Consider the following 16,338-nt stretch of genomic DNA (forward strand, 5'->3'; position numbering starts at 1 on the left):
AATGGTTTCTGTCAGCACTTTGGAACAGGATGGCATCTGTTCTTCCCATGAAATCAGCTTTGGCTTCCTGTAATGGCTGGAGGCTTCTGGATTACAGTCTTTACTCATTTCTAAATTCAGTGGTATCTAGGGATATGCCATCAGTGAAAGGATTTACAGTATTATCATTCCCTACAAAGAACTCAGACACTAGGATTCATCAGTCTTGTCAGCCAGGTAAAAAAGCTCTTGCACCAAGAACAGAAGGTTTTCTAAGCCTTATTGCCTGGTCAGAGTGCAATTTAATGGAAGTTGTTTCTTAAAGCAAGATTTCACCTCTCTGCATTAGTGTACCTCTCACCTATTTTTTGATTAAAATTCAGTAATAGTCTGAGAGTTTAAGAGTCTTTTTTTTTTTTTTTTTTTTTTAATCACTAGCAATATTTTACCTTTACCTCTGTGTTTACACAACCTGATTGCCCTGAAATGCATTCAAGGCATTCCAGTTGTGTCACTTTTCTCAGAAGTTGCAATTTCTGGGGTCCTGCCAAACTCAGAATCCTTTGAGAAATATCTGCCTGCCAAAGGCATTAAAGCTCTTCATCCCCCATCTCTGTTCTCAGTGACATCACAGTTCCCGAATCTATTTAGACCTGTTCCTGTCTTTAAGAAATTTTAAAGAAGCAAGCAAACTTAAAACAACCGCAGCCTGGAACTGAGGATCCCAGCTAGAAAGTGACACCTAGTGGCTCTAATGAACAACACAGGGGAACGTGACATTCCTTAACCAGGACTAAACATGCCGCGAGGAACCGCAACTTACCTAGGCATTGCCTTATTTTTAAAATTACCTATAGCCAAGTAACGTCAAGTAGTACCTTCTCAATGGATGGCTTGTGACACTAAGTAACTATTGTTAGAGGGATTGAACCCACTTTACAGGTATGCATTTCAGTGAAATACACCACTCAGTGCAAAACTATGGTTTGTCTTCACACAAGGCAGGACTTAGCACAAGGTTCATAGAAGAAAATCCTGGTTTACATTCTTTTTAAGGGAAATGAGAAGTAGCACCTCCTGTGCATTCAGAAGAGGCAGGTTTTTCCTGTTAGGGGACAGAAATTACTACGTGTCTTCTGGGATATGTCTGCAGTTTGTCCAAAGCAGCCCTGAGAGCTGCTCTTAGATGCAAACACTATGTGTCATGGTATTACCCAAGCAAACTCAGTGTGTGTTAAGATCCGAGTAATAAGAGATACCTCTGCCCAAATTAAGATGGAAATGAGACCACAAACGGAAGTAAATTATATTGTACAGATTTTATTTAACAATGAATATGATGAAGAGAGAGAGAAAGAAGTAGAAAACATTACACAATAATAATCAGACAAAAATATGTGGGTTAATCATGATGTGAGATTAGCAAACCATTTAAATAGTTCAAAGATTTTTTTTAATAATCCATAAAAATGAAAATAAAGAAATTGTAAAATCATTAATCTAGCATTTTCTGCTCCTTTAGACAGCCAAATGCAAATAAAATGCATTGAAAAAACAGCTGAAATGAATTTCAGAGTAATTTTTTTTTCTTGAAAAAGGAAGTAGAACCATGAGTTATCTTGTTCACTTAATTCATTTACATAACTTCTAAATTTTACCTCTTAATTTTATTTTAATTTTATAAATTTTGTTCAAATGTAGACAGATCTTTTTTTTTTTTTCCTTGAAGACAACTGTAGACAGCTTTTTTTGAAGGAAGTAATAATAATATGACTCATAAAGCCATAGAATATGCAACAATCGATCTAGTTACAACTTGGAAGTGATAACAGTTTGCCCACTTTGTATATTTAGTGTACATGTATTCAAGAGTCAGTGTAAACCTGTATCCCAATTGCAGTACCAGATTTTGATCAAAACTTTCTTGCTGATTTCACTTTACAGAACAAAAAAAAGTTTTCAACTTACGTTGTTGCCTCGGGACATCAATATGGAGCTGAGGAAGGATTCTTTCACTACTTTTTTAAGGTAGACATCCAACTACATTTGAAGGATCATTTAACTTCTAGGGGCAAGCTGCACTGGATTTGAATCCATTTTTAGCAGCCTTGGCATCATAAGCTCAATGTTTTCATGAGCAGAACTGTTTATTTGATCCTTTTGAAATATTTTAGCTACAGTGGAAGTATTTTTCTCTTTTTTGGCTCTATTTTTTCTTAGATATTTCTCTAGCTTTTGAACAGTATCTCCATATGTACCTTCCAGTGAGAACATGTCTGTCATGTAAATGGAATCCATGGAAATGTCTTTCTTTCAATATTACAGTCTCTTTTATTTTTTCTTCTTTCCTTAGGGTGATAGAAATAAATATTTGCCAAAATTAAAGATTAGTCTTTAAAAAAACCCTCTTGCTTTTAGTAGGCTGGCAGCCAGTACTTCTCAAGAATGATCTCCTTTACTGCAGTTCTATTAATAATTCAATAAACTGAGCTTTAAACTTGAATATACATATTTGCTTAGTAATCAAATGTTCCTTTTTTAGCTCTAGTTTAAAGTAGCCTTTTTTTCCTCACTTCATTATCTGTATTTTCAGATGTGTTGGCTTGGTGAGGCTCCTGCAATACCTGTTTTTGGAGATGGAAACAATGTTATTCCAACCATTCATATTCGTGATTTAGCAGCGTAAGTGGAAAAAAATTTCTCTGAGCAATAATTGATACCTATCTAGAGAACAAATCCATTAGAGAGTTCTGAGGTTTTTAAATTGGGTGGATTGGTTTAAAGTCACTTTTGGGCCCTTTTAACTGAGTCAAACAGAGTCTTCATTTTCTTTAGAAGGAGATGTGCTTTCTGGAAACCTTATCTGACAGTTGCACTGATACTTTTCTTTTTATAAATGACAAGTCATGCTCAGTCTATAGTGTGATACCAGTTAACTGGCACAGAACTGGAAATGGATTGTGGATTCTACAGCAGACTAAGATAATATCTTTTACAGACACAGATTTTTATTCTTTCAACTTCTTTCCAAATCAAATGTGTAGCTGTGCTTCTTTATTAAGTAAAATATATGTGAAAATGTCATGCTCTGAAATTTTCTGCAAGAATTTGCAGAGTCTTGATGTTTCATAAACTGCATTTAACAAGGAAAGCCCTGGATGCTTCTCCAAGTACCAGCCCGGGCTGTACTTGCTGTGTTTCAGAGTGTTGCAAAATGTAGCAGACCACAGGCCAGTCTTTCAGTATGTACTTGCAGTAGATGCATCGATGCACACGCTTGGAGAATTAGTAAAGGTAAGAGAGTTGATAAAAGCATGATTATTGGAGTTTCTTTTTTGTTTTTTAGTATATCTGTATGTATGGTTTTTACTGAAGTAGAAGTTCCTAGGTCTTCCTGGATTATCCTGAGTAGTAAATTACACAGAAGATTACTTTGAAATCCTCTAAGACTTCTGTCCTTTAAACAAAGTAGTTTACTTGATCTTGCAGAACTAATTTTTGCAGTATTATCACTAGCTTAAATAGAAACCTAAGAAAGTTATGGAGAATTGCTATGGGATTCACAGAACTGTGATTAGATACTGAGTCTTTACCATGTGTTTCCTTTCATGTTGTGGGAGATGTTGTTTTTCCAAGAGTTTTGAAAATAAGTCTAGAAGTAGTCTGAATGACACTGGTCAACTATACACTGTGATAGTGAGAGTCAACTCACTTGCTCATGTAGGTTGAGCAAGTGTTACATAAGGCTAATTTTTTTTTTTGTTTGTTTGTTTTTTTGTTTTTTGTTTTTGTTGTATCAAAGAGAGTTTAATAAAACAGGGAGCTCACTAGAAGATGAAGCCTGTGCTTTGGTTCAGGTAGCAATCCCAAGGAGAGTGGCTGGTGTCCTTTCATAGATATGTGGTTGTTTAGAAATGTGAAATAGAGGACAGGAGTAAATGGACAGTTTTGGAGGACAGGAATTGCCAGTGGAGAGGGTGCTACAGAGAGTTGTCTTGGCAGGGAGCTGTACCAGCCCCGGGGAAGACTGGAAAGGTGCATGGGAAAGAAACACCTTGAGAGTTACAGTTGGAAATAGCTGAAGATGAGAGTTGGGAATGAGTATCTCACGAGTAAGCTTTTTCCATACTTACTTTCAACGGGGTGTCCACTAACTGACGTAAGTGAAGCTGGATTATTTGATCCGATGTTATTATGGTCCAGTTTAAACCCAGAAGAGCAAAGAAAACTAAATCTCTGTGTATAAAATGGAAAGAACTTTGGAGGTTCAAAATATATGCCGAAAACGTGATTAAAAGCAAACGAGGTTAGATGTTGGTGCCAAAAAATTGGTATATTTTATTTAATACTGAAAGAGGCAAAGTGAAAGACAGAGGAAGGGAGTGAGGGAGGAAGGAAGGGTGTGGGGGGACAGGGAGCGAATGACAAGGGTTAGGTGGAAGCATATCACCCATGCGAGTGTCCCAACGACGTCTCATTGCTCCTGTCCGTCCGGACTGCTGGTGCTGAGGGGCCACCACGCCGCAGAGTGTAGAATCCAGTGGGTTCATGCACGTGTCCCCCTGCAGGGCCCGGGTTGACACCGTCCCTCGCAACACTGCGGATCTGTTGCATCATGCTGCAGTGCTCCGGTGCAGGGTCTGGGGACGCTTTTGGGGGGCCTTTGATGGGCTATGACACCCCTCCTGTTAAGCTTTTCTCCGGGTGAAGGACCCCTCAGCTGAGCTGGTCTGCACAGCGGAGGATGGGTGTCACTGCCTCCCACCAGAGGCATTTTCGCTACACACCCAAAATATCTCCTCCCCTCCCCTCCCCTCCCCTCTCCTCCCCCGCAACGCTGGGTGCGAGGGTCTGTGAGCAGCCTGGCAGCTGATAGCCCTGGGGCTGCGGTCACCGCTCGGAAGGTGTTGGGCTTGTACTCCGTGGATGTGCCCTTTTCCCCAGCCCTAAATTGGTACTTTATCTTATCTTCATCGGCGAGCACTCCGGGGTCTCATTCAGAGCCCCGTTCAGGGTGTGGTCGTGTTCTCAGCCTTTGTAATACAGTTTCTGCTGTAATAGGCAAAAGTCCTTCATGAAAATGTTTAAGTCATAAACTATAGTATTTCAGTCTCCGACAATGGTCTATATAAATGCTCATGATTTTATGGGATGTAGTGGGATTTAAATCTATTTCAAAGGGCTACAGGAGTAACTGACAATTTCTATCTAATGATGAAATGCAAATGATACGTGGAGAGTTATCAGTGGCCTTCCCAATAGTTAATGGAATTAAATACCTTAGGAACCGGAAGAGAAAGTGCTGGGAAAATAAAGATCTTCAAATAGACCTGAAGCACTAGGAATTTATTCATATATTTAAAAGCTTTATAAAATTTTCTGTGGTTTTGGGTTGTTTTATTTATTTTTTTTATTGCAAGTACTAAAGAAAAAGTGTTACTTAGTAATCAAAAGCTATTCAATACTAACATTAAAGTTAATGTATTGTTCTTAGAACTATTTCAAATCAGTATCCTCCTTTTCCAGGCACAGTGTAAAGAAACGTAATGCACGTATTTTATCCACAGAAATCCGGTTCAATTTTTTCTTCATAATCTGATTTGTTAAGTGGTTTTGGAGTGGCGTTTTGTTAATTTGTTTGTTTGTTTTTCTGGTAGTGTATCAGTAAAAATCTTGGACCAGGAAAAATTGAGAAGGTTCCTAAAGAAAATGCATTCCTGAGCAGAGAGCTAACAGTCAGTACTTTTCTTATTTCTTCAGGAAAGTATTTAAACTTAAAAGTATAACATAATGAAATATATAATTTTTTTTCTTTATTTCTTTATTTCACCAAAAAAATTTAGTCCCAAAATATTCCTAAAAATACTTAAAGTGAGCTTAAATTTGGAAAATAAGTAAAATGTAGCCATCATAAAACACAGCATTTTGAAGAGTTATATCCTCATTTAAAATAATAAAACAGTGAAGCTCTGATGTCACTGCTCCCCTTAGCATATGGGAGCACTCTAACAAAACCTACACAAAATTATAGAAATAAAAAAAGTTAATAATGCAGTGCTGCTAAGGCTGATGAACATAGAATATATAAATTACGTTGTATTCATCTGTTTATCTGGAATAAACTGTTCACAGGAGAAATAAACAAAACACAACAGTCTTAAGATCACACATGATAAATTTATATAAAAGAGGTGATTCCTTGCAATTACATGAAAACTTTTCATTGCATGTTCTAATAGGCCATGAGAACACTAAAATAAAAATATTCATTAATAATTAATATTTTTTAAAAGCTTAAAATATCTGTTTTGCTTTGTATGCAAACCTTCTTTCCCAATGCTTTAATTCTTTCTATTCTCCCCATCCATTCTAATCTCTTGTTACAGCTGTTCTTTTAACATGCATAGTTTAAGTCTGTAAATAAATGTAGCTTTGTTCCCTCAGCAAATGCAAGTGGATATGTTGTTTGTGAACCTTCGAATGAAATCTGTTTATCTGAAAGATAATTTCAACATTAAGTGGTTTGCTGAAGCAGGACTGATAGAGAACATTGCTCAAGTCATCATGGAATACAAGCAAGCTCGAGGATTACTGGTAATGTTTTGGTATATAGTATTTTAAACTGCTCTTCTCTCTTTATCTCCAATAAAAATGGTTATATAAACACAAGTCTTAATTAAATAAAAATACATAGAAGATGGATATAGATGCAAAATAAGTGAACATAAAAACTTAAAATTAAATTGAAGAAATTAAACAAGAGGCAAAAAAAAAAAAAAAAAAAAACCAACCTGAGTTTTATTTCCTTTATACCTAAACCTGAAATTCTGTAAATGCAAATTAGCTTGATGATGGAAAGCTGCTATTATGAAGCTGGTTTCTTTATACAGTATATGGCACTCTTAGTATATTTTGCCTCAGGAATACAATAAGGCCATCTTTTATTTAAGTTTGTTTTATAACAGTTAGGTGAGTATTTTGTGCCTTTTATATATTCAGTGAGTGTAGATATTCCAGTGCAATATAGCCTTCCTTTTACCCTGCTCTGTAGTGTAATTTACTGGGCAACTTCACTATTTCCTATCTTAGCTTGATATTTAGGACTTCTGTGTTCAGATATATATGTTACTGAAAGGTGCACAAAAATGCTTGTTTACATCCAAGTATCCATAAAGCTGTTTAGCATGTCTATATCTGGTTCAAAGTTTGAATAAGAGTTCAGGGCATATAAAACAAGATAAAGATACTATTGTTAAAAGTTATTTATTGAAAGTCTCTTCATAGCTCTGAAAGGATTATCAGATCTGCCTTTGGATTAAACTATTGCATCTAAGAACCTATGCATCTAACTAAAAAAACCAGTACATACCAGGTAGTAAGGAGAAGGAAGACTAGCTAGACTGTCCCTGTCACTACTCTATTGCAGAGTTTGTACTGTCAGATTTACTAAATTAAGATAGGCACTTAATTATGTATGATTTTGAGTTTATTGCATAACATATTTAATAAGTGTATACTGGGATCCTAATTGCAGTTACTCATTCTCAGGCTAGGTAGGCTGAAATGAGACATCACTTAAGATTATGATGGATGTGGAATTTTTGAGGTCAAAAAATAATTTTTATGACAGTAACTCTATCTCAATTGGAAAGTAGAACTATTACATGTTGATCTGCTACCACATTCCAAAATTCACTGCATCCTACATGTGGGATTGTGTTTCATCTCTTTGGATTATTCAAACATTAACTAGCCACAACAAATTGGTCTGTAAGTCTACTAAATAGAAGCATGCTTTTTCTCCAACAGGAAATTTCATCATTTAAGTAACTGTGTTAATGTGGATGATAGAGAAGATATTTATCAGTAAATAAATAAATGAATAAGACAAAAATATATTTTTCATTTTAAGTACAATTGCTATTTCCTATTAGCCATATTAAAAATATTGTTGCTTTTACATAGAAGCATCTGTGCTGTTTGAATAATGTATCTTTATCCTTTTTTCCAGCCTCTCAAAGTTTGCATTCATGGTCCTCCTGGGTCTGGCAAATCTACCATTGCTAAGGAGCTCTGCAAACACTACAAGCTACATTATGTTGGGATAAATGATGTGATTTCTGAAAAAATTGCAGATCTGGTGCGTTGCTGTTTTCTAATAGTCTTGTTATTTTATTTTCTCTGATTTTAAGATGTTTGGCGGCATTTAAAAATTACCTATAATCCCATTATTTTAGAATGGAAATATCTTTCAACATATTGATCATCTCTGGCAGTTGCACTGAAATCTTTTTAGAGACTGGAAGTTGCTCAGTATCTCACTGTTCATGAACACACATGAAAGGAATTTTTTTTCTTTTATTACATCTGTGTATTAAAATAAATTCGGTTATGGAATTTCTGAGCCAACTCATATCTCTGTTCTTGTCATCAGGAGCAAATTGTAGCTAAAGAACCTGACAAGGTGGAAGAAGAAGTAGAAAGAGAAGGAGAAGGAGAAGGAGAAGATCTTGTAGAGGAGGAGGAGGGTGAAAATGTAGAAGCAGCCAAGGAATTATTAGATGCAATAAAAGAAAACATGCAGCAGAATAAAGGTAAGAAATATAAAGTATGATGATGGTATTCAGGTAGCTAGGGCAACCCTATGCAAATGGAAATCAGGAAATAAATTTGTGGTCTAGACTTTTAGTTCCTATTAAAATCAAGTATCAACTGGATAAGGGAGAGGAAATATAATGAATGGGTTATGAGTTGAGATAAAGACAGGGAGAGATCACAGAGTACTGTCATGGGCAAAACAAACCTGACTTGGGGAAATTACTTAAATTTATTGCCAATCAAAATTAGAGAATCCACCCCTCCCTCTCTCCTGAATTTAACTTTATTCATGATTCTCTTCTTCCTCCCACCAGCAGCATAGGGAGACGAAGAATAGGGGTTATGATAAGTTCATCACAGTTTTGCTGCTGCTTCCTCCTCAGGGAGAGGAGTCTTTTCCCTGCTCCAGTGTGGGGTCCCTCACACAGGACACAGTCCTCCACAAACTTCCCTAGTGTGAGTCTTTCCCATGGACTACAGTTTTGTATGAACTGCTCCCTTGTGGGTCCCTGGCACAGGGCGCAGTCCTTCAGGCACAGGCTGCTCCAGCACGGGTCTCCAACCAGGCACAAGCCCAGGGAGCAAACCTGCTCCAGAGTGGGCTCCTCTCTCCATGGGTCTGCAGGTCCTGCCAGGAGTCTGCTCCAGTGTGGGCTTCCCATGGGGTCACAGCCTTCTTTTAGACATCCACCTGCTCCTGAGTGGGCCTCCTCCATGGGCTGTAGGTGGATCTCAGCTCTTCCCTGGATCTCCGTGGGCTGCACGGTGACAGCCTGGTCACCATGGTCTGCACCACAGCCTGCAGGTGGATCTTTGCTTTGGCACCTGAAGCACCTCCTTCCCTTCCTCTTTGCTGACCTGGGTGTCTGCAGAGATGTTTCTCTCACAGATTCTCACTTCTATCTTCCCTGGCCACATTTTACTTCTGCACAGACTTTTCCCCTGCATAGATATTTTGTCACAGAGGCATTACTACCGTCCATGATTGGCTCAAATTTGGTCAGCAGCAGATCCATCTTGGATCCACCTGGCATTGGCTCTGTCAGACATGGGGGAAGCTTCTACAAGCTTCTCAGAGAAACCACTTCTGTAAGTCCCCTGGCTAACAAAACCTGTCCACACAAACCCAATGCAAAGATACGCCTATCTAAAAGTGACATATTTTTAAATATTTTGGTGCCTCTTTAATCATAGCACTTTCATCTTTCTATTTCAGAATTTTTTAATAGTGTCATGTTTTTTTCTCAGAGCAGAGAGCATAAATTTCTGTAACATAAAGTAAAAAGTTAGTGTAATACACCTTTGTCAAACTTGCAAAAATAAAAGTATTTTAGTAAAAACAACTGCACACTAATATGAAATTGTGGGGATTATTTAAGAACCGCATACATCGTTAGAAAGTAAATACTGCTTACAAAAGCCTGGACAGAATTTTTAAAATATTCAAAAAAGGTTCCTTGCTGAAAACTATTAGTTACCATCTGTGTATGAATAATGCCATGTAGTTTTGGTCTTAGTGTTTAACATTTTCCATGTGGTATAAAGTGATCCCCCTTAAAAATGCAATCTGTTACTGAGGGTTTACCTGATTTAGATCTTGTGTATCTGCAAAGAAATGAACTTCTTACACACCTAGAAGCTTCAGTAATGAGATCTATGGCACCATCTCTTCTGCATTCTTTGATGTGTTGTTTAAAATAAAAATGTCTTTTAAAATAGTTACATACTTTTATGATTAGAATGGTTTATAAATATGTAAGTCAAAGCAAAATGAAGTAGGAAACTGGAGTTAATGTTTGCAAAAGGACAAAATATCAGGTCAAACCTGACTTTTCCTCCTACATATTTTCTCAACAATGTAGGAGAGGTAAATAAACTAATTCATATGGCAACTTGTCTGAAAATGAAACTTGTAAATCCTACCTCATGTCTTTTTTGGAAGACTGTCTTTAAGTCTTACTGTAAAATCAAAATAGAAAATTATTGCTTTCTTGTGACTTTTTTCTAGAAGTATTTCTTTTACTGCTTCTATTAAAATCTGATTGTAGTATTCCAAATAAAACTAACTTCATGTTTAAATCATTAAAGTACTAATGTTTATATCTTTGTAAACACAAAGGTAAATTTGTTTTATAGCTACACTTTAATATTCCATAGATTGCTGACGATGCATAATATACAAATACTAACTCAAAATATTTAACTTTTTAGGATCTAAGTAGAAGAAAAATGTATTAAAATGTATTAAATGTTAGTAAAACTATTTCAGATATATTGTTTCTATAAATTAGGCACCTATTAACCTTTTTTGTCTTAGGCCGTCTAGGTGATGAGTTTCGTATTAAAATTATGAAGGACAAGCTCATGTCTATGCCTTGTAGGAATCAGGGATATGTTTTAGATGGGTTCCCTGAGACCTTTGAACAGGCAATGGATCTTTTTAAAGGTGTGTACTGCTTGGTTTGGTTTTGTTGCTGCTTTTGTTCCTATTGCTGCTGATGTTGTCATTATCATTATTGTTCTCAGAGCCATAGTACTTGAGTGCATCAGCACTGTAATGACTGCAGTGCAAGATACAAAACTAAGTTTTGTGATGTGTGATTATTAGAATGTAAGAAGGACTGTAATGCACCTTATTTAATTTATGCACAAGATAATTTTTAGACTATCTTTCCTGGTAATGTAAAAACTAAATGCACAAACATGGAAGATGTTTCTTGTCCAGTGTTGGTTTACTCCACTTAAGCAAGCTTGACAGCGGAATTTCTTCCTAATGTTTAAGGGCTACTGAATGAGGGGATCCAGCCAGTGCGCCAGTATGTGTATTGTGAGTCAAATTAGAGTGTACTTAGTAGATAAGCTACTGTAGATATGACTTCAGAGAAGCTCTGCAACACACATTTCAATTTGTCAGCTAACACTGTCCATATATTAAGATCAAGAATCAACTTCATGTTTAAATTACAACTGAAGTTTGAAGGTACAGAAAAAAGAGTCCTGTTTAGCTTAGTATGCTGTTCTGCAAATGGTCATGCTCAGCTGATACTCTACAGGCAGTTTTACTGACTATTCATAACACCAGATCCTTAGTGGCAAAAAACATTTTAACCATAGAGTTGTAAAATATTTCTACTCACTGTTCTGAGCCTTGTCTCTATTTTTTTGTAGAATAATTTATTGGGCAGGAGAAGAGGCCAAAGATAAGACAAAAGTTTTAAAATTTGATATCATTAAAAATAGTATGTGCATGTACATACATCTGTGGTATAGGCAAACAACTACTAGTTGTTCTAGTACTAGTAGAACTACTAGAACTACTAGTAGTTCTACCTGTCCCAAGGTAGAACTGTGGTGCCTGGCAACATGAATTACTTACTGAATTCTCTAAACTGGGGTCCAAGTTAGATTAATTTTGAATTATTAATATAATTTGGATATTGGCAAACCTGTGTTTTACTGGGCACATTTTCAGCAAATATAGTGATATTATTGCTTCAAATGAAAATGTCAATAATTTCTAACTTTTGTTTTAGTAGAAGATGATGAAGCAGAAGAAGAAGAGGGAAAAGCAATAGCCAAAATGCCTAAATTTAATCAAATAATCATACCTGGTAAGTTTGATAGATTTCTTTTTAAATAAACTGAGGAGTTTTATTTTCTAATTAAATAAGCTGAGGAAAAATTGCTGCCATCAACAAGAAGTCTAAAATATCACTCCATCTGTTCCTATTTAATTTAACCTAAAAAAACCAAATCTATTTCATGTAATGCTGCTGCCCTCATATTCAAAAGTGAACAATTAATCATAGAATCATTTGGGTTGGAAAAGACCACTAACAGCATCAAGTCAAACCGTTAACCCAGCACTTCCAAGTGCACCACTAAACCATGTCCTTAAGTGCCACAACTCTATATCTCTTAAACACCTCCAGGGATGGTGACTCAATCACTTCTCCTGACAGCCTGTTCCAATGATTAACCACCTTTTTGTTGAAGAAATTTTTCTTAATAAAAAGGAAGCATTTGGTTTAGTTTCTGGGTTGTTTGTTTATTTGTTTGTGGTTTATTGTGAAAATACCATCATCTGTTGGCTGATAACAACAGTAGTGTCTGTTTTGTTGTGATTACAGCAGCTTAATGGAATAAAAATGTAGTGTATTGGTTATGCTGAAAATTAAAATAGAGTGGGTTTCATCTATGTAGAAATTGTTTTATCCTGCTGGTTTTACTTGATTCCTTTGGAAATTTTGTATATATTCAAACAATATGTTCTTCTTCACAGAATTTATTTTTTCTTTGACTGCATCTGATGAATTCCTTATAAACAGAATAATAAAACTGCCAGAGAGTGAAGTTGCTGGAACTCATTATACTGAGGATCGGTTCCTGCAAATTCTGCAACACTTCCGCAAGATAAATACCGATGATGTGACAGTTCTCAACTATTTTGATGAACTTGAAATACATCCTCAGTTTATTGGTATGGAATAATAAAATTAGTAGATATAACATGAATAAAAAAATTTGTTCTTACAAATTTAACACTTGCAAAAATCAAATAGTCTATATATAAATAATATTTTTATTAACATTGCAGAATCAGTTTACAACAAGCAATTATATACCTGAAAAAAGTATTCTTTCACAGTTAACCTGTTTCTAAAATTTGGGGTGTTAGTTGTTCATTTTTGTGATCTTAATTATTAAAATAATTTTATGACTTAGGTTCTAGATCTCTGCACTGGCATTCTTTCAGATAATCATGGACATAAACATTATGATTCCTTATATTTTTTTTCTTTAGACTTATCCTCTGATGCTATTGTTGTCCACAAAAATTGGATTTATTACCTGGTGGGCAACAAGCTAATAATTACACTCTGAAGAGAGGCATTGATTGTTTATTTCAGAGTTGTGCTAACCTCTGTGCATGGTGGTACTCCACAAATCAAACACCCCTACTATCAAAACTTTTCACTATTTATACATTTTATACATTAGTACATGTTCCCTTATTGATTAGTATTTAATCTTCTCTTGCTTCCCATGCTCAGTGTTTCTCTTCTTTTGGGTCAGTGGGTTTTTTTGTGTTGGTCCTTGAGTCTGTGGTTGTGATTTCCTCACTGCTGGCATTAACTTTTACCCAGCTGGAGCTGATTTCAGCACAATTTTTGAGTTGGCTTTATTGGTTTCTTCTTTGGATGTTCTGCCAGATGTCTTTATAGGCTGTAAATTCTGCACTCTTTGTGTCCTTCTTCCTGAGCTTTGTTAACAGCCCATTGGTCTGAGATCCCTGAGTCTTGTTCAGGCCTACACCTTAACAAGTGTTACCAACACTTCTACCAACAAGTAATTTGTTTTTCTAACATCTGGACATTGTTTAGAGCTTGCTGTCTGTTTCATGGGTTAAATCTGCCTTCTTGTTGATCAAGCTTGAAAATATACAAAGATGAAACATCAACGTGCATAATTTCTTAGGAAAATTTTCATATTTTCCACATTTTGCAACACCATGACAATATGTGGGTAATCTGTAGATTAAGAAGCATTTAAGAAAATTACTAGAAATCAAAAGCGGAAGGCTGAGACTGAATCTGTTTTGCACTATCCCTGTATGTGAGAAAATTTATCTTCCCTACATACTATCTAGAAAATTGTTATCACTGGGAAATCTTGAGGAGATTACTATAATCCGATTATTCATGTCAGTGTGTCAGGATTCTAAAGAAAGGGTGGGTTTTTAGTGAGAGAGGAGAGGAAACAAAGAAGAAGGTTGAGACCTCTGCAGCTAAAATCAAATTGCTGATATTTGGAATGTCTATTTGAGATTAATTATGAAAAGTTAATTGAAAAGTTAATTGTTCAACCCTCTTAGCCATGACTGATTCTCCAAGATTATTATTTATTGTCAGTCATGGAGATTATTTTGAAAATAATAAGTGTTTTTAGGAAGTGTAGTAGTGGGAAAAGATATTGAGTTAATGTAATTATTTTAGAACTGAGGTAATTCTACTGTGGAAAGTAAATGTATGAAATGGTAAATATTAAGGTCTGGTGTCACCAATTGGTCATATTCTTAGTTTATACACTTCTAGATATCCAAGTAGAGGCATTGTCAAAGAATTATGCCTAAAGATTTTTCTTCAACTGTAGCCTATTCCAAATACAGAAACTCATTTGCTTACTGATTTTAGTTATTGCAGTATCACAACTGTGATGTTCCAGATGATTTTCACATTGAGTGTTTAGCATTGGTGCTCCTGTTCAAATGAGCATCATGTTTAGGTCTTGTTTGTCTCAGAACTGTCTCCTTACCCATTCATATTCCTGGTTGTTACACATGGAAGGATGCAGGTGTATTGCTTCTGCTGTAAAATGGTAGGAACAGATTACAAAGAGAACTACTGAGGATCTTCCAGCTTTGCCAATACCCCTCCATTCTAGTCGATGTTCCAGCTGGATTTTCAGATGCATAGAATTAAGTAGCAATGGATTTTACCAGAGATCCAACTGCTTGCTCAGTTACATTCTGAAGAAGGGGTTAAAAATTGTGCTTGTCATTTGTTAAATATTGTTTCAATATAATATAAGTTTTCTTCCACCTTAAATTAAAAAAAAATGTAACATATGGTTTTATGTATAATTTTTATGATGATTATTTTTTCTGAGTCTGAAGTATGAATAGTACAAAGGAGTGGGCTTCAGGATTCTGGAAATTCAACTTTGCTTTGATGACTCACTGTATGAAGACTGCAAGTTAGTTATCTTGTGTCTTATTTTTCTAATTTGCAAATTGGGAATGGTGACAAGCATGTTAGCTCTTATCCAAAAAGGCATGTTAAAGTTACAACAGCACTTTCCTTTGAAGACCTTAATTTATGAGCTTCTTCTCCAGTGATCTTTCCTCTCAGCTACCATCACTGCTAATTTCATTTTTCATTTAAAAGGCATTATTTTTTGAGGATAAATGTAGTTAATTCTGATTGCTGTAAAATGAACATTGTACTCTTCTGTGGCCATCTAAAAATGCAGTCTTTGAGACCTCAAATTCAACATTGAAACCATTCTTAGCAATACTTTCAATGATAAGAAAAGTGATTTTCATTGTAATTTATATACCGAAGTGCAGTTAAAATTGTAGGAATGATGGGCTGCTTGCCTAGCAAATGTTTTGCTTTAATTTGGAATACTTCAGGAACGTATTTCCTGATTTTTTGAAAGAAGCTGTAAAATAAGTTTTATCACATAGAATTATGTTAATTCCCTCCTCCATTCATGATCAGAGTTTGGATTTGAGGTCCAAATGACAAACACTTTAATTCTTGGAAAAATGGTATTAGTATTTGAGAGTCTGATTCTGCCTGAATTGGTGATTAGAAAGAACTGGGAAAAATGCTTTGCCAATGACTTTCCAAATAACTTCCTAAAGAACTGTGGAGAAGGGGCTACTGGATTCTCATCAAAATTGTGTATTCTGATTCTTCTTTTTCCCTTCATCTGCATGCTCTCCTTACCCACTTTTATGCTTTTACACCTTCCATGTCATGCCCTTGAACAAGCCCTTTACCTCAGTATTCTCTACCTCAAACGCCCACTTTTCCTCTTTTCCATGTACATTCCTGTACTGCTTCTGCCTCCCCACACTGAATGCATACAGAAACTAAGAGAGCCCTGGAGAAAGTCTTCATTCTACTGTATTTTTTCTTTTTCTTCATTCTTGTCAAGTTTATTATGCAAGGAACTTGCAGCAATTAAAAGGGG

At 35.8% G+C, this 16,338-nt stretch overlaps 1 protein-coding gene across 11 annotated transcripts in view; it reads left to right on the forward strand.

Annotated features, from left to right (window-relative positions):
• AK7 (adenylate kinase 7) overlaps positions 1-16,338 on the forward strand; it is a 28,048-nt gene that overhangs the window by 5,326 nt on the left and 6,384 nt on the right. For 5 of the 11 annotated variants that reach the window (XM_031504917.3, XM_085580703.1, XM_085580702.1 and 2 more), the window contains 10 exons: positions 1,924-2,007; positions 2,573-2,661; positions 3,183-3,273; positions 5,637-5,714; positions 6,424-6,573; positions 7,991-8,119; positions 8,414-8,573; positions 10,895-11,023; positions 12,111-12,188; positions 12,860-13,057. In XM_031504917.3, coding sequence (XP_031360777.3) covers positions 1,924-2,007; positions 2,573-2,661; positions 3,183-3,273; positions 5,637-5,714; positions 6,424-6,573; positions 7,991-8,119; positions 8,414-8,573; positions 10,895-11,023; positions 12,111-12,188; positions 12,860-13,057 — 1,186 coding nt within the window. The remainder of the gene's footprint in view (positions 1-1,923; positions 2,008-2,572; positions 2,662-3,182; positions 3,274-5,636; positions 5,715-6,423; positions 6,574-7,990; positions 8,120-8,413; positions 8,574-10,894; positions 11,024-12,110; positions 12,189-12,859; positions 13,058-16,338) is intronic. The other 6 variants (XM_021549622.4, XM_085580705.1, XM_085580704.1 and 3 more) reach the window with 4 other exon arrangements.

The sequence above is a fragment of the Lonchura striata genome, chromosome 5 (assembly GCF_050655825.1).
Source record: "Lonchura striata isolate lonStrDom1 chromosome 5, ASM5065582v1, whole genome shotgun sequence".
In the NCBI taxonomy this organism is placed as follows: Eukaryota; Metazoa; Chordata; class Aves; order Passeriformes; family Estrildidae; genus Lonchura; species Lonchura striata.